Genomic DNA, 26092 nt, shown 5'->3' with positions numbered 1-26092 from the left:
GTTGTCTTCACTATTAAATGGACAATGAAATGAGCAAATTTATGTGCTTTGATATTTTGTCTTTAAGCCTGTTTAAGCTAAATAAGGTCAGCTGGTAGGTATTTAATGGGGTTTGGCTCCCTCTAGAGGATACATAAAGTAGCATAACACTTTTCTATTTACAAATTCCTCCAAACACATACAATTTCAGATTATCTCCATGAATGGCAATGTTTTGACATCAGCGTATTTTTCCTCTCACCTTTCCTAACACTTAATTGAAAAAAATGAAAGCCATGATAAATTCAAAGTGACAGCAAATTTAATACACACATTTAATACATGAGGTGAATTACTGGTAATATTTTCAAATTAAATTCTTTACACATCAAAGAGTTAATCTAAATGGTCATCAACTATACTTTGAGTTAAAGTCGTGTAAGTTTAGAAAAATGGAATCTATAAAACATTTTGACGCTTATCAACACAGTTGATCCATTTTCATCCTGCTTTGTTCTGTGTTCAGGTCCAAACTGGGTTCTCAGCCACCTGGTTTCGAACCCAACACTTTTGAACAGATGTCAACAAATTGTCCCATGTAATGAAAAGAAAGCAGCTCTTGTCAAGTCATTGTAATACCGATGATGTTGTTGCCTTTTATGGGGGAAGGCATCTGCCATCTGCCACTTCTCAAGGACCCTTCCTGTCTATTTTTGTTGTTTGGATATGTGGGAGGGAGAGGCTCCGAAACTGCTGCAGCCTTCAGCACCACCTGTGGCAGCTTGCTACGCCTGCACCATTAATCCAGCTTCATGTTTAATGCATTGATCTAAGGTGAGCTGCTATCCCACATAGGCACGTGAAATGTTGACCTTTTGGATGCTTATTTCTTGTAACGTAACAGAAGTTAAGAAGAGGATCTGCAGGATGTGAGTGAGCAGGTCTCTTCTGATGAATCTCTACAGGGCAACAAAGAGACATACTTATTGATGTCTAAAAACAGACTGTGAATAAAAAAAAAAAAAAAAAAAAGATTTTTATTAGTTGCTAATTCTCTGGATGTCTAATAGAGAGCTATTGTACACTAACCTTGGAGGGGGTGGCAAAATGACCTGATGGTTAATGATGCTGTCCCACCACAAGGGGGCCTCATAGCAGAGGGCTGCAGCTGACCTTGACCACTGACCTGGAAGGGAGGAAAATGGGGAGAAATCCCAACAATGATCTTAAATGATGGTTATTTCATTAAGAAGTTGAAATGAAGCTTCTCTCATGTTTTGTATCTAGAGAGCTGAATTATGAGTCAGGTAGGATGTGACGTGACAATTTATAGAGAGTTCCGTTAATGTGGGTTTTTGCTTTTTAGTAGCTGACCCTGAGGCCCTGTCTTGAAGGTCCCTGTATCAAAAACTTAGTTTTTAGACTATAATTTCAGCAAATATTGCACTTACATGGTGCATATCCCTCAATTAGTTTAAACACACCACACAGCAAAGCTAGGTGGTGTATTATTCCAGCATATGAATACTGTGCTAAATGAATAGCGAGAGGGAGGAATGGCACCCAGCGGCTCACTCTTGCTTCATGCAGCAGTGCAAAGCACAGGTTGAATCCAATTCACTTTAAAAACAGGCTATTAAAATTTCAATTAATAACATGCTTTTTTATCACAACCACTGAACAGGTCTACAATAAATGAGCGGCACACTGTGATTGCCAGTGGTGGAAGAAATATTGAACAAAACAAAATCACAATGTAGGAATACCTAATTACAGGTTCTGCATTCAAAGGCTTAAGTGAAAATACTGAAGTATAATCAACACTGAAGTACTCATTATACAAGAGAATGGCACCACTCAAGGACATGTTATATCATTTGTTTTCTAATACTGATACATTACTCTGTAAGCAGTATTTTAGCTTATTTCTGTGAGTTGAGGTGAAGCAAATATTAACAACTTTATACTGGTGGGTGGTTAAAGCTATACAAGGCATCGTATTTTACAATATGATAACATATTTTGATGTAAAATCGTAACCTATAAAGACCAAATAACTGAAAACTCTATGTAAGAACAGTACTTGAATCACTCTGTATTGCTGCTTTTACTGAAATTGAGCCAGTGTAACTTATCCTGGGTGCTGTGGTAAAAGTGACAATCAAGGGATAATGTTTGAAACATACCCAACAGTTGAACAACCAGAGTGTCAGTTTCGCAGCACTGTTACTGTGTTTACCTCAAGTTTGCTAACCTTAGCTCACTAACAGTGTCCACAATAAATGAATGGTCATACCACACCAAGTACGGTTGTTGTGAGGATGTGCTATAATTCTTATGAATTGAAATTAAGAAAAATAAAATCTTTCAAAAGTGACACAGTAAAAAGGAAGTACTACCATTCTCAGGCTTTGTGTCTCATAGCTTTTCCTAGTTTCAAACATGCTAAATAAAGACTATGCAGCAAGTTATCTACAGTTTGCTAACATTAGCTAGCTAACATTAGCCACAATAAACTATTATTACTGGTTATATGAGACCAAGGGGGGCTGTGGTGACAAAAGCATGATTTTACTACAGGCGTATTTAAAATATTTGTAAAAACACACTTAAGGCCCAGGTCTTTTATTCTGGGTGTCCTCCCTCACCCTGGGCCCCCACCCGGGCTGTTGTCAGTCCTCTGTGCCCCATCATGGCGGCCCTGTACGGGACGGGACTATCCAGAGGAGGGACCGGAGGGAGGAGCAGCCGGGAATGGTGACGTAGGATTGGAATGAGGGAGTGAATGTTCCGGGTCAGAAACTGGACGGGAGAGGAAATTAACTCTGGGACGAGACGAAAAAAAAAGCAGAATGCTATCCTCCTCGACACGGAGATGTAGCCTGTGTTGCCTGAGTTTTTTCCGTTAATTAAAGGGGCTTTAAAGCGGCGGAGGTCGACGCGAGACGAGGAACCAAGTGGAGGGAGAAAAAAAAAAACAGGTGCCTACAAACTAACCAAAGTGAGGCAGCGACGGAGAATAACTCCCATGTTCGTGGCGACCGAACGAACGTTAGCTCGGTAACGTTACCGCGACTTACTCAGTTGGAGTTTCGGCGTTTGCTCGCCGGTGAGTTTCGCCTCGCTTGCACGGTTAATTTAGCGCAGGACTGTCTCGCCGTAGCAATCTGTTGCATCCCCCTCCTGCCCGCTGTTTGTTTGTCGCACGGGTACGAGATTTACTCCCACCTCCCCCGTGATGTTTCACTGTATACCCCTGTGGCGGTGCAACCGTCATGTTGAGACGATCGATAAACGCCACTGCTCCCTGTTGTATGTGCCCGATGAAATTTATCGCTACGGACGGAGTTTGGAGGAGCTGTTGCTGGATGCCAACCAACTCCGAGACTTGCCCAAGGTAAGCAGAAAGCCGCCTACTCTCTCTGGGTTTCATGGCAGGTTCAGGGGCAGCGTAACGTGGCTTATTTTTGGTAACATGAAATGCGTCCCTCCAGTTCAAAGTGTTTCTGACACAGAGCTGCTAACTGAGCTGATCGGGCATCCCGTGAGAGTCTGCTGGGACCTGGGGACAATAATTACGCAAGATCAGCAAAGGCAGGCACCCTGTGTAGGTGGAAATTTCCCCTCAACTATGCCTCCCTCCACAGGTTAACTAAACACGTGTGCCGATGTCTGGGTTTTGATCATAAAACATTTTCAGTCCCAGGTGTTTCAAGCATTTAAAGCCCTGACATTCTGTCTGACATGTCAGACCTGTTTGGGCAGGTGATCCCATGCTGAGGTCAGAAAAGCCGTGACCTTTGTCTCCAAACTCTGATGCTCTTAGTTTGACAGAGTATAATAATAGAGTATTATCATCAAAATCTGAAGGCGCAAACCATATGACTCAGTACCATGATGAATATTGACTAGTGGGGCTCTAGGGCAATATTTATTCCACGTGGAATAAGAGAAATATCATTTGTAATGTGCATATGATTTCCAAGAAGGTAGAAGCATTCTCTGTTCCAAATAAGATTTCACTCAGATGTGATTTAAAGGTTGAAGGGTCATTATGGACCTTGGAAATAAGTTTGACACCAAAACAACAGACAAATACACAGATGAAGGCCACAAGATGTTGCAGAAAGCTGCTGAAAAAATTCCAATAAGTGTACTTTGAATTTTCTGTCAACTAGCTGTGATGTAGCCAGGAAAAGACTGCGTATAAGATGGATCATCATAGTAGATAAATATTGTAATATGATCTTGCGTCTCATCGTACAATATTGTCATGTTTGGCTGCAACTAACAGTCATTATCTTTTTCAGTTAATCTGACGATCATTTTATAGATGCACCAGCTTTTTCTTTCCAGATACCCAAGCTGATACCAAACACAGATTCAATACCACTGTGTTTTTCTTTTAAATCTGTGGACCTCATCGCATGAAACCAATTGGAATCATGTTAATACAAGGGAGGGCAGGGATAGCTGTGGCAGTACTGACTGCATCAACTAACAGCCAAGACTGAAAGCAACACCAATGTATTAGAATCAAAACGAAAAAGAAAGCTGTATTGTGAATTGTCATGTCATGACAGATGCCTAAATCTGCTTCATTTGGTTAATATCAGATTCAAATCCCTGAACCCAACGTCATTTAGTTTACAGTAGAGGGTGGATACCTGACCCCAGCCCACCTGGACCCGATGGGACAGGTTGGGTTCGAACAAAGTTTAAGAAATTATGGGTTTTTGTCAGGTTTGGTCATGTTGGCAGGGCTAGACCATGACTCAAATTTTATTATAGCCGACAAACATTTTGCTGTGTGTGTAAAACAGTCTACCTACAGCCTATATTAAACAGTGCCTTTTGATGCTTAAGCTGGTATGCAAACAGCAACTGTGTGACAGGGTAGCACAAACTGTGTGCTTCAGCTCACATGAACGGCGTCAGGTTTAGGTCATTCTTGGGCTAGGTTTGGACAGAAATATGCAGCCTGAGCCGCTAGTCTTCATGCATAATGTCAGAGAGAAGTGAAAAATTACCATCACAGCTCCCCAGAGCCCAAGGTGATGATTGCTTGTTTTGTCCGCCCAACAGTCCAAAACCCAATGATTTTGAGTAAATTCTGAGAAAAGTAGCAAAATCCTCACATTTGAGAAATTGTAACCAGTGAATGAGCAGTGTTTTTGCTTGAGTAATGGTCAGTTTACAAAGTAATTAATCGCTGAATTAAATAATTGGCTCAACACTGTTCATCCACTGTAGAGACATATGCATAGGTCCATGAATTAATTCTTCAAGTCAGTCACAAATAGTTTCTGGATTCTGTAAACCTGAACAGATGCACACACCTTCTGACCATCACAGCAGCTCTGTTTTTTTTCATTAGAAACCATGTATGAGGAGTGCAGGCGACTGAATTACCGACAGGCTCGATGAGGTGGGCATGCACGTGCCTGGCCTTCTTACTTGTGACGCTAGTGCTCTGGATTAAGTGCATTTTATTTCTCACGGGCCAGAGTGGTTCATTTCTCTACGTCCAGGCTTGAAACTCAAGATCCCACAATCTGTCTTGTGGTATCTCTTTGACATATAGCCTACAGCTGCTACAGTGAGTGAAAGGATAACTGACTTTGTGGTTTTGCAGCATATTCCCTTTAACTTGTGCAGCCAAACCGGTTTTATTATAGAAGTTGCTGTTAGTGGCACTCTGGAGAGTGTATTTCGAGCCTGAGAAAATTGAGTTAGGTATTATCAATGTAACCTTCAAAAGCAGGGAGTGCATTTGGTAATATATTGGGTTTACTACTGGACAGATGGAATAAGGTTTAGTCAGCTTGAGATACTGCCCTGACCTCGTATAACTGAAGTCACGGTGGGTCGGAAATAAAGCTGATTGGATTGAAGAACTATTTTGTGCCAACATTTCTTTCTTTCATTCACAAGTGTGTCATTAAAAAAAAAACCTCTTTTAACCCCAACCATAAATAAAACTATTAGTTAACTGTCCAGCCCTTAAAGTAGTTTACATAGCATTGATGATTTTGTGTTTATCTAAATAGAAAATACGAGAATTTTCTCCATGGAGGAAAGAAAAGAGAGCCGAAAGAATATGTTCGGACTTGGCACGTCTGTAGAAATGTGATGGAACAGAGATAACGTGAGCAGCCTCCTGTGGCTGTGTCACACTGCTTACTTTGTCCATGGAAGAGAAGCACAGGAACAGGTATTCTGACTGAAAACAAAGACGCCATTATGTGTTTTGTTGTTGCCTCTCTCGTGCATTTGTGTGTGCTAGTGTTTTCTAATGAACGCATTATGAATCACTGACCCGAATTGTTAAGTTCAGACCAATAAAACCATGAACCAACACACATTTCAGACATTACACCTGACAAACTGGCCCAGTGAGCCAAGGATGTGATTAGCAGGTGTGCTCCCATTGTGACAGTGCACACACACACACACACACACACACACACACAACTGCCTGCAATTTAGTAATCTCTACACTCAGTTGTGAAATATTCCAAGTATGTTTAGAGGATAGAAGGGGAATTATTTGCATATTGACAAGAGAAACTGTTTATTGTGCTCTTTGCCACGTAACTAATGTCATCAATGCTTGCTGAGTGAACCCAAGAAACGTCCTCCTGGACAAACCTTTGCATCAGTCCAGCTCAGTGCTCACTGTGGCCTCCTCACATTTGCCTCCGAGGTGGCTAAGTGAGTTAGCGCGGACCACTTACTTCATTATTGTATTGACGGTGCTGTAACAAAGCCTCAACACAGTAAACGTATTTCAAGTCCAGCAGGCAGATAAAGACACGCACAAGGCAGTTTAAGCAGTAAGATGAAACAGCAGAGGTGTGTTTTTATAGTAACAAGATGAGGCAAGTTGAACCTGAGCAGGTAGTTTCATTAGATTTACAATTAAAAAGCTGATGTCCCAAGTCATGGAGACACAACGCGCAGGTTTGTGTGAGTATGTTGAGCAGCTAGGCCTTCGTTCTCTGAGCACCGTTAAATTGTTTTATGTATTGTTTGTGATGAGACAGTGGACTCACGGAGCGAACTGTAACTTGTGTCTCTTTGTTTATTCAATTCCCCTTCAGCAGCCAGCCCCCACATTGCATGCCATCAGTCTGCTTCATAAATAGTCGTCGTGAGCTTACTAAACAGCTGTCAAACTAGAAAACCAAGGGGATGAGAAAAAAATGCAAGACGTGCTGGTTGTCGAAATGCTCTCGCCTGTTCGTCCAGTTTAAAAATGAATGCAGTTTCCACTGTCTCCAGCTCCAGTGAAACTGTCAGACAGAGGTGTAGGTGGCTTTGTCTGAGTTTTGAATGACTAGTATGCTGAAAACTGCTCTTATGTCTGCATTTTAGATTTAATCGTTTCAGTCATGTCTCAAGCAAAAATGCCAAACATTTGGTGGTTGCAGCTTCTGATGTTTGTCATATATGATAGTAAGATATTTATGAAGATATTTAAGGCTTGGATTGTTGGTTAAATAAAACAAGCAATCAGAGTACATCTTCCTGGTCTGTCATGGGATTTTTTTTTTCCACTATTTCTTAGACTAAACAATGAATTGAGCAGAAATAATCAATGGTTGCCGCCCAGTCTGCCCTCTTTGTTCAACATGCAAATCAATCCTAACAATCAACTTAAATATGCCAACTTGGGAAATAGATGAGCATTTTCTTTCTTTTTCATTTCTTTTTTTTTCTTTTGCAGTTTTTGATCAAATGAAAAAAAAAACAGTCAGCAGATTAATTGTTAATGGAAATGATCATTTGCAGCCTTAGTTCAGGCATGAGTGGCTTTCAGGGGATATGCTGTCATTTAGGTGTTTCAAACATCACACACGCAGTGATGGCAGGGACTGTGCTCTTCTAGACAGGAAGCTGCATTGGTTTATGACGTGTGGAGCGGTAAAGACAGGGGTGCTATGAGTCCTAGAGCAGGAAGCTGGTGGTTGAACTTTACTGTCATGTGATCTTTAAGAGGATGTGCTTCTAGAGAAATAACTGTCCAAAAGTAGTGCAGTTGTTGAGTGTCTGACATGACGGTTGTAACTCCATCCTTCGCTGTGATATATAACACTGTATGCAGAGGACCATGTAACCTTAGACTGCAAGAAGCATTTGACCACTGATGTCTGTTAGTTCAGTCTTTGTGGCTTTAGGGTTGTGGCCTTGGAAATGTAGTCAACATGAGGTTTTGTTGATTGTGTGCATTTTTATGCCTCCATGAAGGCTGTGTTCATCTGTCTGTTCCATTCTTGTGAACTTGTTGGAGGGAATTTCATTACATCTCGCAAGATGTCCACTTGGACTGATTGGATTTTAGTGGTCATAGGTCACTGTGACCATAACAGAATCTGTACGCTAATTATGACAACATGATGAAGTGATGACATATCCAAAAGGTCAAAGGCCATCTTCACTGTGACATCATAATGTTCTGCAAAGACACTTTTCTGGCCTTTAATCAACACCACATCTCAGGAACCGAAGGGGAGACTGTGACCATATTTCAGGCACTGAGTTGGTGACACTAATCTCGGTGTTCATCCTGAAACTGTGCTGACTGTTCTGTGCTGCCTGGCTGAAGATGAGTGCAAAGCATTCACACTTCAGAATGTGTGGCTTCTTTGCAGTAACATCCATATTTGAAGCGTTGTAGTCCACCACGGGCTCATTGGTTCTGCTGATACTGAGCTTCAGGTGATTGTCATTGCTCCATTGCTCTCTATCAGTCCATCAGTCTGTAGAAATGGTCTCTCAGTGAAGATAGCATGTTTCTGACAGGAATCATATGTGTCAATACAGGGATGACTTCCATTTTGCCAGAAAATACACTTAATGCTTTTATTAAATTAGTCTTATTATGAGTCTGGACAGACGTGGATGTAAACTGAAACTTGACTGGTTGGCAGAGGCATACAAATATGAGGTGGCAATACTGTTTTTCTTTATGACAAATTGAAAGCACAGAAGCCTAGTCCAGATAATCAACAAGCTCTACATTCCTGTCATCTACTGTCTCAAAAAATGAATGTTTTGGTTGGGTTATATAAGAAATTTTGTCATTAAACTACAAATTGACATGTGTCTTGTCCCGTATGAATACATGACGGGCTTTTGTTGACAGCGTGCAGTGCAATAATCCAGGCACTTATTGGCCACAAACCACCTCCGGGCTTCTGCTTGTTCCCTAACAAACAGTGCTGAAGGTGAAACTGAAGATTCAAACATTGACTCTGGGGCTGAGAGAATGGTTAACATGTTCTTGACTCAGCCTGTTTTTGTTTTTTGAATGTCACACATGGGTGATTGTTTGGGGCGTGGTGCGGAGTTACGGGAAGAACAGGTTTGCTGTCAGTATGCTAATGTAAGCCTCACAAAGCTCATTGCAAATTTGTGACTAGACTGATAATACAGAAGAATCAATTCCGTATTCCTCTTTGTTATTCCTCTGTCTTTATTGTTAGCATGAGGATTAGTTTGGGACAAAAGCCAGATAAAAGCGTTTGAATGAAATGTCTTTGTTTTCTCTTGAGCCAAAGGTTTTGAGCTCTTGATACGGGTTTCAAGAATACCTGTTTGCTTCCGGCTGGGTTCGCTGTGTCATAAAGGAGTGGCATAGTTGAAGTCAAGAGTCTGAGAGTGGTAAACATGTTGGGAAAATCTGAATTTGCATTGTTTTCCTCATCCGTCGCAGTTCAGGTTAGTCTTCTGGAAATGAACAGGTCCGTACTAGCCAAAACTCCCTTTATGATATCATCAAGACAAACCTTTGAGCTGTACACGTGTGATTGGGACACTGACTTAGCAGACACACACTTCACCCACAGAAGGTGCTTGCAAGAAAGTGAAACATGAAAGTGAAATTGAAGTGGTAAGGATGCAAAAGCTCAGTCAGTTGTCATGACATGTAGGAGGACAGGTTTGTTTGCTTGATGAAACGATGGCTCAGAGACTGTTTGAAATGTCTTCATGCCTTAGAATGACGTGCATTTTGTAATAGGGTGGAGTTTGACTTTTGGACTCTTGGGCCTTATTTACTGTGCACACATTATTAAAAAGTGGTCTGTGTCTGCATATGGCGTGCGGATAATGAGCAGCTGGATCATGAGTTCATATTTTAAAGAATGCAAAGACATTGCACAGCTATGATCAGGTGTGCAGGTGATGTGGCAGACCGAAAACATTATGATTGCATTATAGCTTTTGTTCTTTTTCCCTCCTCTACCCACACTGAACATCCAGACACAGGCGTTGTACAGCGGGGTCTGTACTCTGAGGGCTCTAGCGTTAAATATTATCGGAAATGGCACAATCATTAAGAATTAATCAGAAATCATTAAGGCTGGTAATGTGCTGAAAAGTGAGGCTAATTTTACAATAATGAGCTGTATGGGTTGTGTGTGCACCAGCCATACTGATATAATAAACCTTTACAGCAGCTTACTGTAATGTATTTTCAGCTCAGGAAAGTTGTTTGCCTTGTTTAGCTCCATCCACCTTTAGAGAAAACATTACCTTCGCCTGCGCATACAGCTTCAGGACAGTCAGTGGAATACACAGCCATTGTGCTGCGCTGCATTCCTTTTGTATGAGAATTTAGAGCAGGGTTGTTTGTTTAGCCATATTTAGGTGAAAATATGTGATTGCGACATACTGGACATGCAGATCAGAGGAGTGCACAGCACGTTTGTACGTTAACTTCAGCGACTGATTGACTGGATGATAAATGTATGGTTTTAGCAACTGCATGCATGGATGAGCCCTCGTGGCCGGCTCCTGTGGAACTAGCAATAACAGGGAAATTAGAAAGGCCAGGAGGGGAATTCAGTTTTTTTTTCTTTTCATGCCAAAACACCCGGGGAACCTGACGCAGTGTTGTTAGCTACCTGCTTTATCACCACACAGGCGAGGTTTTGCCTGTTCTTGTCATGGGTGTCAAGTATGTACTTGTGATAATTGCTTTTAGCCTTTAAAGAAGTGTGCCAAACTGGATCTTTCCCTCCCAGAAATTGACAGCAAAGCTAGATCCCTGTGCTTCTAAGTAGCGGCTTGTGACCGTGACCTCTCCAAACTATTTTATGAGTTGTGTCTGACTGTCTGAGGCCTGGGATCCGACATGACAGCACATTAGAGCTGGCCTGTAGCAGAACTCTTTTGACTGTAAGACACAAAGTAAAGCCTGCTGTCACCTGCTGTGGCATAAAAAGGAATAACAGAATTGTAAGAAAACATGTCGAGGCTGCAGCCTGTGTTGCCCTGAGTCATTATTATTTCTGAAAATGCTAACAAGGTGTGTGCTGCTGTAATACACAATCAGTCCTTTTTAAAAAGGTGATTTTAATCTAAACCGTTTGTCATTTCTGTCACCTAACATAACATCACCTTCAGTTAAATATACTGGAAATTGAATAAAAGGGTTTTATAGTAGCATCTTTAACAATGGTGGGGATGAATGTAAGATTGTGTCTCAGTCGCATTTAATTTCTGTGCATGAACCAATAGCATGTAAAAAAATGATCCAAGAAGGTGTCAAGTTCACATTTCTCTCCATAATCAATCCAAGATGCACAAGTGTTGTGAAAGAGCATTGTTAAAATGTGAAAGCCCTTCAGTCATTTTACTGAATAAGCATTTCTTTTCACCTTTCAGCCATTTTTCCAACTGGTGAAACTAAGAAAACTTGGCCTGAGTGACAACGAGATCCAGAGGCTTCCACCAGAAATAGCCAACTTCATGCAGCTGGTGGAGCTGGATGTCTCTCGAAATGGTAAGAAAGGAAAGCACTGGCACAACAAAGCAGAAGAAAAGTAAACAAGAATATTATGACACAAACACATTCCCATTTGCTCCGCATTACATTTTAGGACTGTGTGTGTTTTCTTCATGTTTACCAGAAATTATTTTTACAGTTGAGCAAGACGCCGCTAAGTTCAGCGAATGAATCACGTTGACAGATTTAGTCCTCATTAGTGAAGATGATACAACAAGCAAACACAAAAAGATGGTTAGCATTAGCCTGAGTCTCCTCAGTTGTTTGGACAGACCATGTTCCTTTAGACACACTGCTGAGGTTTCTCTCGCAGCAGAGCGGGATGTTCACAGTTGTGGCCGGAGAGCAAAACCAAATTCAGAGAGTCAAATAAGTTAAAAGAGGGTAAACAGACCTTTAACACACAGTGCTGTTTGTGTTGAGTCATAATTAACTGGAGATGTTTTAAACGAGTGCGCATCTATGTATAATTGAACTGCAGCTGATTCTATAGTACATCTATTTTGTGAAGTTAGAGCATGTTTTGAGTGTTTTAACGTGTGTCTTTTTTTCTTCTTCAGATATTATGGAAATTCCAGAGAGCATTTCTTATTGCAAAGCCCTCCAAGTGGCAGATTTCAGTGGAAATCCATTAACAAGGTAGTCCTCCAGCTTATGCTGTTTTCCATTTCAGATCACCCATCACTCATATTTAATGCTATACTCTTGGTCTCTTCTAAAATATGCAGCTGTCACGGTTAGTAACATTTGGCATATTGCATTTATTTATTTTGATCCTTGATACTTATTGATTTCCTTTTAATAAACAGGCATATTTGTCAAGATTAAAATGTTAGGATAACAAAAAGAGGAAGTACATCTTTGAAAATTGTGGAGAGAAATGTATATTTCAGTGTTCTGCCATTATAGATATTAATGCTCTATCCTTGACAGATTGTAAATAGTGCAGAGTGTGCTTTTCATTGTGTGGGTGAATCTAATTTACACCTCAGCAGGAGCAAAACCACACGGCTTTTGCAGTATATAGTTTAGGAGGCAACAATGACTAGTATGACAAAGGCATCGGTGTTCAATACTGTTAAAGTGCACACTCGCTTGCACACACAGACGCACACACTTCACTCTTTTTCCACAGTAGTAACCTAATTTTCCACTCTTTCATGGCCCTATTTTAACAGTTACATAGTAAAGGTCTGACTGCGACTATGGGCGAGCAGGAATGTGATGGCATTTGTTGTCTTAAATCTTAAATTCATGGCAAAATTAAAGGCTCAGTCAACCATATAGATTAAAATCTTTATTAACATATGAAAGTGAAGATAAGTGGCTTTCAACTCGCGATAGTTGAAAATATAAACCTGATTTCATCTGGTGTTTAAAAACAACCTTGACAGCATCTGAAAAATAGTAATAACTATGATGCCTGTATTCGCTCTTCTATTAAAGAACCTGTTATTTTGGGATTGAAGGCAGGTCCCAGTTTGAGTTTCAGCGGTGGAGACTGTGTTTGTATTAGCAGGCTTTAGCTTACGTGTAGCTGCGGTGTGCCTGGGTCCAAATACCAGCATCAGGCTCCACTCATTCAGACTCGTTTATAGCTTGTCTGATAGACATACAAAACCTGTATGATTTCAAGGCTTTGTAAGTGAGTGTAATTCAGCAGGATCTTACATTCATTCAGTAGAAGTAGCCTCCCAAGCCCACATTTCCGTAGGATGCCCAAAGACAATTACAAGCACACTTGGACTGCCGGCAAAATCGGAAACAACCAAAGTTCAAAAGATGTAAGAAGCAGCATTTTGTTGTTGTTGCTGTGGATCAAAGTGTGACCACAGCTCCCATCTAAGTAGTCCCATCTGGTCAGCCCACAACATTAACGAGGAAAATGGCTTTTAAAGTAAAAAACTTGACAAGAGTGTGCAAATAGTCTGTTTTTCTCCTTATAGAAAATGAAAATATGGGAACATGCTGTCCTTTTTTCAGGTGACTGCATACTGTTAACATTGTGTTTGTGGCAGGTGCATTTGGTGTAATTAAAGCATTCTGATCATGTCCAGTAGCATTCAGCTTGTCCTGTGTAATCACATCCTGGGCTTTAACAGGAACATTTTGACCCCCTTTGTTCTGTTAATGTTTATATACAAGTGAATAAGTTTTTAAAGCTGCACTAAGCCCTTTTTTGAATAGAATGGGCGGGACAGGACAAAGATGAACAGCAACAAGCACAGACTGACTTCAGCTCATCAAGAGTTTATGGCTGAAGTGTGATGAACTCTGGCTTCACATCACTTACACTGTGGAGTCAGATCAGCCTCAGTATTAATCAACACAGAAGGATTCACAAATGTTTTTGGGGATTTATATAGAAATGACTCAATGCACACAAAAACAGTCGTTGTATATAAATGTAAAACTAATCCACACATAAATAATATGTAGTAGAAATCCACAAAGAAGGATTATATTGGAAGGATTTGCAATTTTCATCAAAAACCTTCATTTACAAACTGCTTGTCTTGTGTGAACTTCACTGCGTTTGTGCGTGGGTTTTGATATAGATAACGGGGAGTTATCTGTAGCCAATCAGATGACTCCTTCCGTTTCAGCCAATCAGCTAAGCGTAGATTCGAGGGTATCATTTATGGACACGATATTGTAAAATAGAGTTTTAGCTGCGAAACGTTTCTGCCTGTTCTACAATACTGACATTTCCTTCATGAGAACACGCAAAAGCAGCACACAAGTCTGACATTTTCCACTGTTTGAATGAGTCAGGCAGGGACGCATCTCACAAGCCTGAATGTGGCATTTATTGTTTTGTATATCTATGGCGTTAAATCTCAACGTGGAGTCTGGCAGCTGAAGTGATAACTCTCCTGTCGTGCGTCAGTGAATATGTTGTATTGAGTCATGAATGTATGTTAGGTCACCTGGTTAATGGATGATCAGTGTTATGTAGCTAACTCGTTAGCTAATGGTTGCCTTAAATGCCACATCACCACCTAGCAAGAGTTTTTGTTCTCTATTCGTGCTCTGATTCATAGTTGCAGACTGTGCAGGTGTAACACCATGTGATCACATTAAAAGATACCCGCGCATCTGTGCTTTTGTGATTGGCTGACACGGAAGGAGTGACCTGACTTCCTTTGAATCTTCTTCTCACTTGAATCGCCAAAGTTAATGTCAAAAATATTTTTGGATTTAAAGCATTTGACTGACTCCCTCTCAGCTGGCGTCTCACATTGTGGCCTCTCTTTTATTTTTCCAGGTTACCAGAAAGCTTTCCAGAGCTGCGGAATCTAACATGCCTTTCCATCAATGATATTTCATTGCAAGTTCTTCCAGATAACATCGGGAAGTAAGTAAATGCACCATGTTTCATCACACGCGCCATGACATGTTGAACGTCTAACCTTTGCCAGCAAACATTTCCACACAGTTGCACAGCACAGGCAAAGATGAAAATGTTTCTCTTACCCTCAGATGACCCTCTAATGACTGTTACTTTGATCAAATAGCAAACATGGTGTTCGGGATGTGTGTAACCTTTAGAAAATGCAATCTTTTTCGAGACAAGCCTGCGTTTCTATTGCCTCCCTTTCGCCTGATCGGGGCCATTTCTTCTCAAGTGTCCTCCATCTCACTGCATTGAGGAAAACATATCAACCACATCCCTCCTCGCAGACACATCAGTCAGTGTCCTCTCCTTGGCTGCATTGTCTTGGTTCATATAAGCCAAAGGGTCTGTTGTGAGATGTGTGCAAACTCTGCTGTAGTGAAAAGCATGTCCGCTAACATTCTTATTCCTACCAGGTCTCCCTTATTGTCGAGTGCAGTTATAATTGGATTTAATAACAGAACTATGTGCTTTTAGGTCAGATTGCCACAAGGGATGTTTTTAGTAGATGTCTGGAATTCAAGGGAAACTGAATTTAAACCCTCACTGGGATTTAAAGGGATAAAATTACCCCAGACGGCTACTATGTCTTATTACCTGTTCTCTCTGTTTTTAAGCACCTTCATCTTTATTGAATGATTTTTTTAGAGGTCAAAATAGGCGTTCTTTAAAGGCAGTGTATCCCTGGTGAAACTTGCGCTGATGTTGTGCTGTAGTATATTTTAAATCCTTATTGGCGCTGGTCTGGATGGCATATTTGAACTATTAGATAAAGGCTGAAACAGTTGGAGCTAAACTAAACAGAGATTTGTCTTGGCTTGCCGTGGTGCCATAAATTAAGGATTACTGCTGAACCTCCCGGGGATAATGCATGGATGGCAGATGAGAGCCTGACTGCGATTAAAGAAGTGATTCTTTTTGCTCCTTTAGCGATCGTAGGTCCGGAGTGTAGCCTTTGAAATAATGCTGCGCTGTTTGCAGATGGGCTCTGTAGGCTTAATGTTAATCTGATGTTATACATGTACAGTGTTTAGCCTAATGATGGACTTAAATCAGATTTCATGCAAGACACAAAACACCAGATAGATTTTCTGATGAAGAGCCGAGCTGTAATGGATTATGTAGATGGAGCGTGCTCTGACGACGCGCCCGCATGGACTGAGACTATTGTTCGTGTGTTGAGTATTCTTCAGGCTCCATATATTTCCTTCATTGTCACATATGCTGCAGCATGTTAATCTTTATTGCGAAAGACTTAAAAAAAAAAGCATGAAAATGAGATTTACATTTTTCCTCACTTCGACCTGAACGTATTGGAAGTGTCACCGATAATACTTCTGATTTGTGGTCTGCCCTCGAACACATCATCTCTTTCCTAGCAACACAGTGTTTTCATGAACAGGATTTGTTTCCCCCCAACGAGATATATTTTAGTGAGAAATGTTGTCGACTACCGAGTTGGCTGTGACGGCCTTTTTCTCATATTCTTCCTGTTGTTTTCTATGGAAACGTCTTCCAGCTGAACACAGAAAAGAGCCGGAGCTTTTCCAGCCGCAGTGATTTACGTGATTTCAGCCTTGCACACGGTCTCTTTGGGGCACATCTATGACATGCACAGTTTTCCGACCAACAAAGTCAACTTAAGTTCAAGAGCTCTCCTAACACCCTTTTCCTCAAGGTACGGCATGTGCCCCACACATGTCTCATATCTGTCTTACGTAACGCAGTGACTTGAGGCCTGCTCTCTGTCAAGGGAAGAAGGTAATGAAAACCATAACGCAGTTGGAAAAGCGGATGAGATAAACTTTCAAGGGGTTATCAGTGGTTTATTTCCTGAGATGGGAGTTTTTCTGACAAAAAAAACGTCTTCCACGGAAACCTGAGACACTTGATGCAGTGAGGGGGTTGTTTTCATTATTTGCTCTGCCTGTCTTTTAATCTGTGGTGACTGTGCAATCTGAAGTGGTGAACGAAGAACACAAGATTATCCAGAAGTAGCCGTTAGATTCCGTGTATCAACAAGATGGACGTTGCACTCTGCTACTAGACTGTTATAAAATCCTCGTCATTGGACACATGTACAGCACTGAGGTATATGGAAGCAGCACTGCAAGAAGATAACCCTGTACTTTGGTCTATGATGGCCATTTAGGCATTCTTCTCTTCATTTAAAGTATGCAGCGCCTGTTTATGCCATCGTAATTTTACAGCCTTGATAAGCCCGACACACCTCCAAAGTGCTTCCTGTTCCCAGAAATCTTGATTGCAAGAAGACGTGTTACAACCATTTCTAGCTCTCATTAAAAACTCTTTGTTTTCGAGACAGTCAGACCATTATGTGTCATATTTATCAGCGTTGTGGAGACATGACCATCAAAACTGAAGTGTAGAGTCGTCTTTCATTTTGCCATTTTGTCATTGCAGCCTTTCCAATTTGGCCTCACTAGAACTCAGAGAAAATCTGCTGACATTCCTACCAGAGTAAGTAGTCAGCTGACTGCACGGCCTATGTGGATGTGTGTTTTTCTGCTGTATATTGTTGTATCTCATATCTCCAAAGTGTACTTGTTGTGCCTTTGTATAAAAAAGAGGCTGTGCATGTTCTTGGATGGGACATTTCATCAGTGTCATCTGTCATTGGCAGGTCACTATCTATGCTTCATAGACTTGAAGAACTCGACCTAGGAAATAATGAACTGTACAGTTTGGTAAGTGTCGCCCCCCCGGGATACTGGGAAACTTGTTTACTCACAAAATGAGCACAACAAAACTTTTCCCATTTCCTTGTTCTTGTCACATCCAAGTAGATTAGCATCCCTCGAGAACAGCTTTCAGCTCTTATCACCCAGATGGAGGATGACCATCTGCCCTGAGCTTTGGTTTTAAGTTGTAATCTTATGTGAGCGCTCCAGCTCTGATGGTGAATGATTTACTAACAGATCAAGCAACGTCAGGCAGCCAAGAAAAAGCTCTTTATGTGTTTCATTTGTAGTTTATTCCTCAGCTGTGCATTGTTAGATATTTGAATGTGTTGTGCTCTCAGTTCTGATACTCACGCTGTATTTTTCCCTCTCTGTTGTCTTGTGTTGTCTCTTTCTCTTCTATTTTCCTGGCTCTCAACTCTTTCAATTCCTACATTTCTTTCTCCCACATAGCCAGAGTCAATAGGCTGTCTTGTCAGCTTAAAGGACTTGTGGCTGGATGGAAACCAGTTGGCTGAAATACCTGCTGTAAGCTACTCGCAATTTGTCATTATAGATTCTGTTGTCTGTCTTTTAATGAGAGTATCACTCTTTCATATAACTGTAACTTGTTTGATTCTAAGTCTCTGCTCTGAACCTCAGGAAATGGGCGGTATGAAGAGCCTGTTGTGTCTGGATGTATCGGAAAACAAAATAGAGCGACTTCCAGCCGAGTTAGGTGGCCTGGTGTCGCTGACTGACCTGCTGGTGTCTCAGAACCTCATCGATGCTCTGCCAGAAAGCATTGGTAAGCACGTGGATTCTCGTAGCTCTTCGTTAGCATGATGATGCCATCTTGCAAGCTTTTCTAATAGCGTATTTCTCCTTGTTAGGTATTTCGTGCATATGGGAAAATATAGCTCTTTCCTCAAGCTTCAATTAAAAATGGCTTGTTGGCATGTTCGTATGTAACAGCCATGGAACGCAGTAAGACGCTTCATGTACTGTGTGTGAACAGCAAATATGCCAGCATTACTTTGACAGGACAACAGCAAACATTTTCCACAGTAACCTAGAAACTGCTTCATCAGCCTGCTGATCAGTGTCTGGTATAAGGTTTAGTTTGATGACTGTTTTTTTTCCCTGTCTGCAGGAAAACTACGGAAACTTTCGATACTGAAAGCTGATCAGAATAGGCTAACGTTTCTTCCAGAGAGCATAGGCAACTGTGAAAGCCTTACTGAACTTGTGCTCACGGAGAACCAGCTACAGGTGTGTTTGCAACTTCATTACTGTTCAGAAACTGTACAGGTCAGAGAAGGGTTTAAGAAGCGTGAAGCTCTCATCGTCTGTCTGAATGTCTGTTTTGTAAAATGTAAAGAGACTAATGAGATAAGGAAATGCTGTTCATGTGCCTTTGTGGTTATTCAGCTTTCAGTGTATTTAAAAACTGGACAAGCACGTGGTGCTCTTTCTGATTGTAGTTGTATTCGTTGTTTCAGAGTTTGCCGAGGAGTATTGGGAAGTTGAAGCGACTTTCCAACTTCAACTGTGACAGAAACCAGCTAATGTTATTACCTAAGGAGGTAAGCTTTTCATATATCAACCAGCATCATTTCATTAAAAGTTCAAGTGTGTCCAGGGACACTTTCAAGTGCTGGATGAACAGTTGTAAGTACTGGTAGTTATGTGGGGTTTGTTCTGTAATGTTGATAGCTAAGCAGTCCAGCACTGACTGATGGCAGACATCTCCCGCAGGACGACTGGACGAAAACAAAGCTAATTAAAACCAGAGTTAATTACACAGAGAAGAGCTTTGCCTGTAGGCGTCGCATGTTTCCAAATATCAGAAGCAATTACTTTCTTTGCCTGTTGTTTGACGCATTCTACACCTGCTGCTGTTACGTTTAGTTCGGTAGGTGATGCAGTTTGGATCAGAGCTGCAGTTCAAATCAAACAAACCGGTCATTTTTTCTTCTGTTCTCAGTAAACTGATGTCATGCTGTTCTGTTAGTCTGTAACTATTGTTATGTAATTCTTTAAAGCAACGCTGAGATTTTCATTGGCTCAAACCGTCTAAAGTTCATTCACGTTTGGATCAACAATGCTCCCACTTGTCGCGGCCTCTCATTTCGCTTTCACTGCTCAGTCTTCTGCTCGTTCAGCTCCGTCTTGAGTGTCTCCATTGTGCTCGTACGTGACATTCTTCTCGAACCTCTTGTCTGTTTAAGTGAAGGCACGCCTGCTTTAAAGCTTCATCTGAAAGGCTCCTTTAGACGTCGTACAATGCCTCTGTGTCTTAATGATGCAAAGAGTGCAGTGTTTGGAGGAAAATAACGGTCGGCTTAGACAATGAATTGATGCTGATGGTGTCACTGTTTTCTCAAACCAGCATGCCATGACATCTCTGACAACCACAGCGCAAACATGGGACATGCATTGATTCATGCTTTGCTCAGCTATTTGACCATTGGCCCAGTTTTATCGATTCTATTGATTGCTGATTAGTTGCTCAGAACACTTTTGCTTACATGAAAGGGTTGAATAATAATGCACTTGTGTAAAACTTAGTTTGCTCTTCATGCTTTGTTTACTGGTGAGTCTATTCCCTGCTCTAAGCCCCTAATCATATTTACTCATGTAACTGATGAACTTATTAACATGATGATCTGTGTGCTCAGGTCTGTGTCTGAGCAGATTAATAGATTACAACTATCCCATCAAGTGTCTGCTCTGTCTGGCTGCTAGGCCTAATTGTTCCTAATTTTAGGTCCCTCTGCCACATCTCATTGACATTTAACTGCTCTGCCGTTGAGATCACCAATTCTGGGACAAAGTGTCCAAATGCTGACAACAGATTCACTCTGGTTTCTTTCGTCCTGGCTTTGTTAAAAAACACCAACCTTTACGTGTGTCTGCCTGTATTCTGTGTTCATGCGTCCCAGGTCACCTGTACGGCGACCGACACGCAGCCTCATCATGTTGTCTCCTCTGTTATCTAGATCGGGGGCTGCAGCGGTCTGAATGTCTTCTGTGTACGAGAGAACAGACTGACGAGGATACCGTCAGAGCTGTCTCAAGCCACAGAGCTGCATGTGCTCGATGTCTCTGGAAATAGGTTCGTTCACAACACACTCATGCCTTCTTTTCACTGGTTTCTTGGTGGCGAGAGCAGCGAATGCCACCTTATATGTAAGAGCACATTGTCCTTCAAGCTGTTTGAAGACTTTGTGATTGAGTAGTAAATGATCAAACTTGGTGAATTCTTGAAGAAATAATCTTGATGTTTTGACCATGTTACTCACCGTCAGTCAGAGGTTGTTTTGCCTGCAGTTCTCTGTCTGTACCTGTTTTGTCTGAAGCTTTGTCTTCAGAGAAAGCTGCAGGCGTGTCTGCTGCTTTAGTCACACACAAACATGTTCACCTCAGTGTCTGTAGAGTGCTTCCTCTCCTCCATGATGTCATGGCCAAGTTCCTCATCCTAAACGTGACACAGACACTAATCCAAAAATGTTTACCTGCAGGTGTCTTGTGGTTTCTTTAAACCCTGTTTGATATGAGCCCATCAGTGATTTACTTCCTGTTTGTTTTCAGGCTCACCCACTTACCGATGTCACTGATCACACTACGACTGAAGGCTTTGTGGTTGTCAGAAAACCAGTCGCAGCCTCTCCTCACCTTTCAGACCGACGAGGATCCTGACTCAGGCGAGAAAGTGCTCACCTGTGTGCTGCTGCCTCAGCAGCCCTGTGAATCAGACAATAAAGGTAATCTTTGTCTAAGATAAACCTCAGGGGTTTTGAATAACCACCATGAATCATCAGTATTATCAGATTTAGCGACCAGAACTCGATTCTATCATAACATATTTGTTGATGAACATTGTTTCTTTACATGTGTGCTGTTTGTATGAACATACATCCGAGCAGACCAGCGTCTCCTTGTTTCTGAAGTGTGGGGCCTCTCCTACAGTGAAATGACTCGGTGCCAACACTTGAGTAATATTCCTCATCAGTTTTTGCATCGTCTCCGGGTACTTAGTGCCCCGCGGTTTTTGATGACATTATCACATGATCTGCTCAGAGAAGCACACTGCGTTCCACGCCCTCTGATCCCTTGCTGCAGTATCTGTCGATTATGAGGTCCTGTAAGGGATCACAGCGCCTATAACAGATCAGGGCCTCTCCTGTCCCTTGAGGCCCTCCTTGGTTATGTTTTTCAGAAATGCGGTGGATTGGTCAGCTAAAGAGGCTTAGCAGTGGCTGGCCCGCTGCCATTAAAAGCTCACCCACTGGGTATAGAGATGCAGCCGAGGGCCGGCTCTGTCTGTGCCTGATACAACGGTTAATTGTAATTTCCTCTGCGGTCATCCACAGCCTTACGCCCAAATCTGTGGAGCACTGGTGATTCAATGCAAAAAATGTGTTCCCTGCTTGTCGCTGTATTCTGCATTTGAAAAGATGTTGGTTTCTCCCTCAAAGAGCAATGGCACATTCATTCATCCATTCATTTATTCATTCATCCTGTGGGAAAGATGCAGATCTGAGACGGAGATGGTGGAGGGCAGAGGAGTGAGGCTGAAGCTGAGGTTGGGGGCAGGGAAGATTGTGTTGCTGTAAGCCTGTGGCTAAGCTGGGATTTGAAACTGTGATCTGGCAGTTTCAGGCTCTGGGTTATGTGACAGCTTTCATTTCTTGAGTTGTCACATTGCAGAGAAGCAATCACAACAACCATATTGATTAGAATCTGCTGAAATATTCACTTCAGCTCGCACTCTGTAACTCTATCTGAGCATTTTGATGTGTGCACGACTTCCAGTAATGCAAACTGTGTTGTCTCTCTTGAAAAATGACCGCAGGCTCTGATAATCTTGCTCGCTGTGGAGCCCTGGAGAGCCTGGTGAATGACATGGCAGACGACACGTGGGACAGCAAAGCAGTGAACAGGATCAGTGCCATTCACTTCCTGGACGATGATGAGGAGGATGACGACAAGGTGAGACCAGCAAATTTCACAGCAACCCATCCAGGAGTTGGCGATGAGCCACAGGAATTAACCTGAGGGTGGTGCGAGAGGAAATGCGGAGATCAAATTCAAAGGATTCATCCTCAGGGGAGCATAAATGTCTGTACAAAACTTTAGAGTGATTAGGGGTGGATGAAAAAACCCCATAAGAATGTTCATTCTTATCTCCTACGAGTTGGAGCTGATTCACTTAATGTCAGAAATCCATTTTCTAAATGTTAGTTGATAAGGTGATGTTGACACGATGAGAAAGGCAAAACACAGCTGCAAAGGCAGCGCAGCAGTCTGCAGCACGTACACGCTCGAGTTATCTTTAATACGTGTTCAAAAAGGACAGCAGTTGCAAGCATTTTTCACATTTCCCGGAGCTCACGGTGCAGCAGAGAGGCTGCTCTGCACTGCTGGAGATATAACCTTAAAACCACAGACGGACACTCCTCCTCATTTTCTTATTTGCATGCAGGCAGGAGACTGTAAGATGCTATCAAATGAATCTGTTAATTAGTGCTGCTTCTTAGGATGCCAGTGAATGGTTTGGCACACAGTTTACTGGGACAGAGACTGAACGTAGCTCCCTGTTTTCTGTTTTCTGTTCATTCAATCGAGAATCAATTGTGAATCGAATCGGACGCCCCAAGAATCGGAATTGATTTGTGAGATTCCCACAGATTCACAGCACTTATGGCAATCCATTATATAGATTCTGAGATTTCAGCCTGGACCAAAGTGGTGGACCAACACAATGCCAGACTGACGCCGCTAGCATGTCGAAAAAACTGTGCACTTCATTTGTTGTCTTCCACACCGAAGTGCAGAATTTGTTTGACTGTTGTTTGATTTAACACTTCCTTTTTCTACCAGCAAGACAAATGCTAGAGCAGAGGCTCTCACGTCTCTTGTGATTAGGCAAGCATGAAACCAAGGCTCAGACCATTAGTCCATAATTATTTATGACTCAGACGTATTCTTTCAACTCCATTTCCACTGATTGTTGTGTCCCAGAGACAGCGTCCCAGACCTTCCACTGCTGAATAAGATTAGATGCACACATTTTCAGAGTTTGTCAATATTCTGTTGGCCGGATGAGAATGTGGTGGACTGGATTTGACCCGCAGGCCACCAGTTGATGCTATGCGCGGGGTCTGGATTGGTTCAGTTATGAGCTAGCCTTTAGCTTGCCTTGTCCTTCAGCTCTCTTGTCTCTTAACTCAATGACTCTCCATGCTGCAGATAAAACAAACGTACCACTAACTTAAGTCTGTTCCCTTCGCTCAGGGAACACTACTCCGGCGGGCCACGCCTCACCCTGGCGAGCTGAAATCGATGAAGAAAGCAGCCGAGAACCTTCGCAACGACCTGAACGCTGCCAAAGGCCTGGACTCCAACAAAAATGAGGTCAATAACGCTGCAGACAGAGTGACCACGTCTGTGTGACCTTTTACCTCAGAAATGTTTTTTACCTCCTGTGTCTCGCCGTGTCGTCCTGCACAAACCCCGCAGCCCCCTTTGTTTTGTTTTGTTTTTTTTTTTTACCTACGAACCCCGGTGTGGCCTCCCCCTCCTCTGATTAAACCCCGGGACGCCTGTAACCTTACTCCATCTCCAGCCCTGCGTAAAACGTGTTTGACTCAGTCTATCAGGGCCGCCGTGCCTTCCTCTTTTTAATTAATGTCCACTGCAATAATCTGCACAGACGCTCCTTTTAAAAAGATATTTTAAAGATTTATTACTTTTTTAAATGCCTCTTTTTAAAATATACATTAGGTAGTTGCACTATTATAAGTCTTTATAATATGGTCAAACCTTCGTAAATGTATTATATATTTGTTCTTTATCTATTTTTAAAACACTGGGTGAATACTTCTTTTTACATTTTGGGCAAACATAAAACAGTTTTTGGACCTACTGATTAAGGATTATTGTATAGTCTCTTGTGAATATTGATACTTTTGTACTTTTTGGCAGCTCAGATGTAAATAAAAATGTATAGCAAATTTCTTAATCAGTTGCAGATTTTTAAACTTTTTTTTTCTTGGTACTTTTTTTTTTTTTTTTAAATCAAAGCAATGAACAAAACACAGTCACTAATGTCTTATTCAATCCATATAATTGTCATTGGGTGAGTGGATGCCTTGAATCCTGTAAAACATCTAGACTTATTTTTGGATAATAAATAGATGTCATTAATTGATTCAATTTGGATTTAAAGTACTGCACATCAAACTTTAATTACTCATCTGCAGTGTAATTATGCAGAAGTAACAGTGCTGTCTTATTTATATGTGCTATGCTTCACTGCTTTGCAATGTTTTTTCAAATAGATGCCAAAAACAGCTGTATTTTTTTTTTTTTTTTTTGAAAGGTTTTCTCTCCCTTTAACAAAGAGTACTGTATGGAATAACCATTGGAGGTTTGGTGAGCGTGAGGTTTATACCACAAGGACGGCATCCTTTTAAAATGCAGTTGTTAGAAGTTCCACTTTAATGCACTTCTCAGCTTTCTCAAATCGTTTTACATGGTACATGATAAATTGTATTATTTTGTTGATTACCAATTGATTGCAAAAAGTGGACCAGAGAGATTGGTTCAAGTGATGGTTTTTAATGTTTTTAATTATTTTCTGATCAAACTGCACAAAGCGGATCTCACGGGGGCACTGTGCCTTGAGATCTTGATGACTTTCTAACCACTGATCAATAAAATGAGTGCAACACTAAACATGTTTGTTATTCCTTTTAATACATCAAACACTTTTTAATGTTATCTCAGTTGGACTGAACTTTTAAATGTCCCATTAAAAACAGTTTGCTGTGGTCTTTCTTAATATCTATATCCAAAAATAATATCTTGACAAAGTAAGCTCAGACGTTTAAACTGGCTTGATTGAGGCAAAAAACCAGATATTTCATTTCCTGCCCCCTCCATCGCTTGTTTTGTCTGTCCAGCAGTGCATGATGTTTCTGTAATGCTCTGCCAGCATGTGCCATATTTGACGTGTCTGACCCTGCACGTGCTGCGTGTTGTGCTGACGCTGGCATGCTTCAAGTATTTTGGAGAATGAATGGATATGTTTTTTTTTGTGCTCCTCACAGTCATAGTAGACCTACAAATCTAAGGAACACATTATAATGATGTGTTGTACCAGTTTGTAGCTCTGATGCTAATGTTGTACCTTTATTTGGATCTCATTGTTTTGATTTTGCATTTGAAGAGAAG

The 26092-nt window shown here is 41.5% G+C and overlaps 1 protein-coding gene across 1 annotated transcript; it reads left to right on the top strand.

Moving 5' to 3' along the window:
- Positions 1–2758: 2758 nt before the first annotated feature.
- LOC143328555 (leucine-rich repeat-containing protein 1-like) lies at positions 2759–25594 on the top strand. Its single transcript, XM_076743750.1, has 14 exons — positions 2759–3376; positions 11653–11770; positions 12334–12412; positions 15042–15131; positions 17595–17651; positions 17815–17878; positions 18326–18400; positions 18515–18659; positions 19005–19123; positions 19354–19437; positions 20854–20969; positions 21446–21618; positions 22710–22846; positions 24152–25594. Exons 1-14 carry the CDS (start codon positions 3218–3220, stop codon positions 24308–24310), a joined length of 1575 nt encoding a protein of 524 aa, XP_076599865.1. The 5' UTR covers positions 2759–3217; the 3' UTR covers positions 24311–25594.
- Positions 25595–26092: the final 498 nt, after the last annotated feature.

Source organism: Chaetodon auriga, chromosome 11 (assembly GCF_051107435.1).
Source record: "Chaetodon auriga isolate fChaAug3 chromosome 11, fChaAug3.hap1, whole genome shotgun sequence".
NCBI classification, from domain to species: domain Eukaryota; kingdom Metazoa; phylum Chordata; class Actinopteri; order Chaetodontiformes; family Chaetodontidae; genus Chaetodon; species Chaetodon auriga.
This window is presented reverse-complemented; position numbering and strand designations above follow the sequence as displayed.

Bases quoted from the DNA above. Each gene is read 5' to 3' on its own strand.
- LOC143328555 (XM_076743750.1), top strand. From the start codon at position 3,218: ATGTTTCACTGTATACCCCTGTGGCGGTGCAACCGTCATGTTGAGACG. The intron at 11,771-12,333 runs GTAAGAAAGGAA...TTTCTTCTTCAG, and splicing joins GCTGGATGTCTCTCGAAATG to ATATTATGGAAATTCCAGAG. The intron at 20,970-21,445 runs GTTCGTTCACAA...GTTTGTTTTCAG, and splicing joins CTCGATGTCTCTGGAAATAG to GCTCACCCACTTACCGATGT.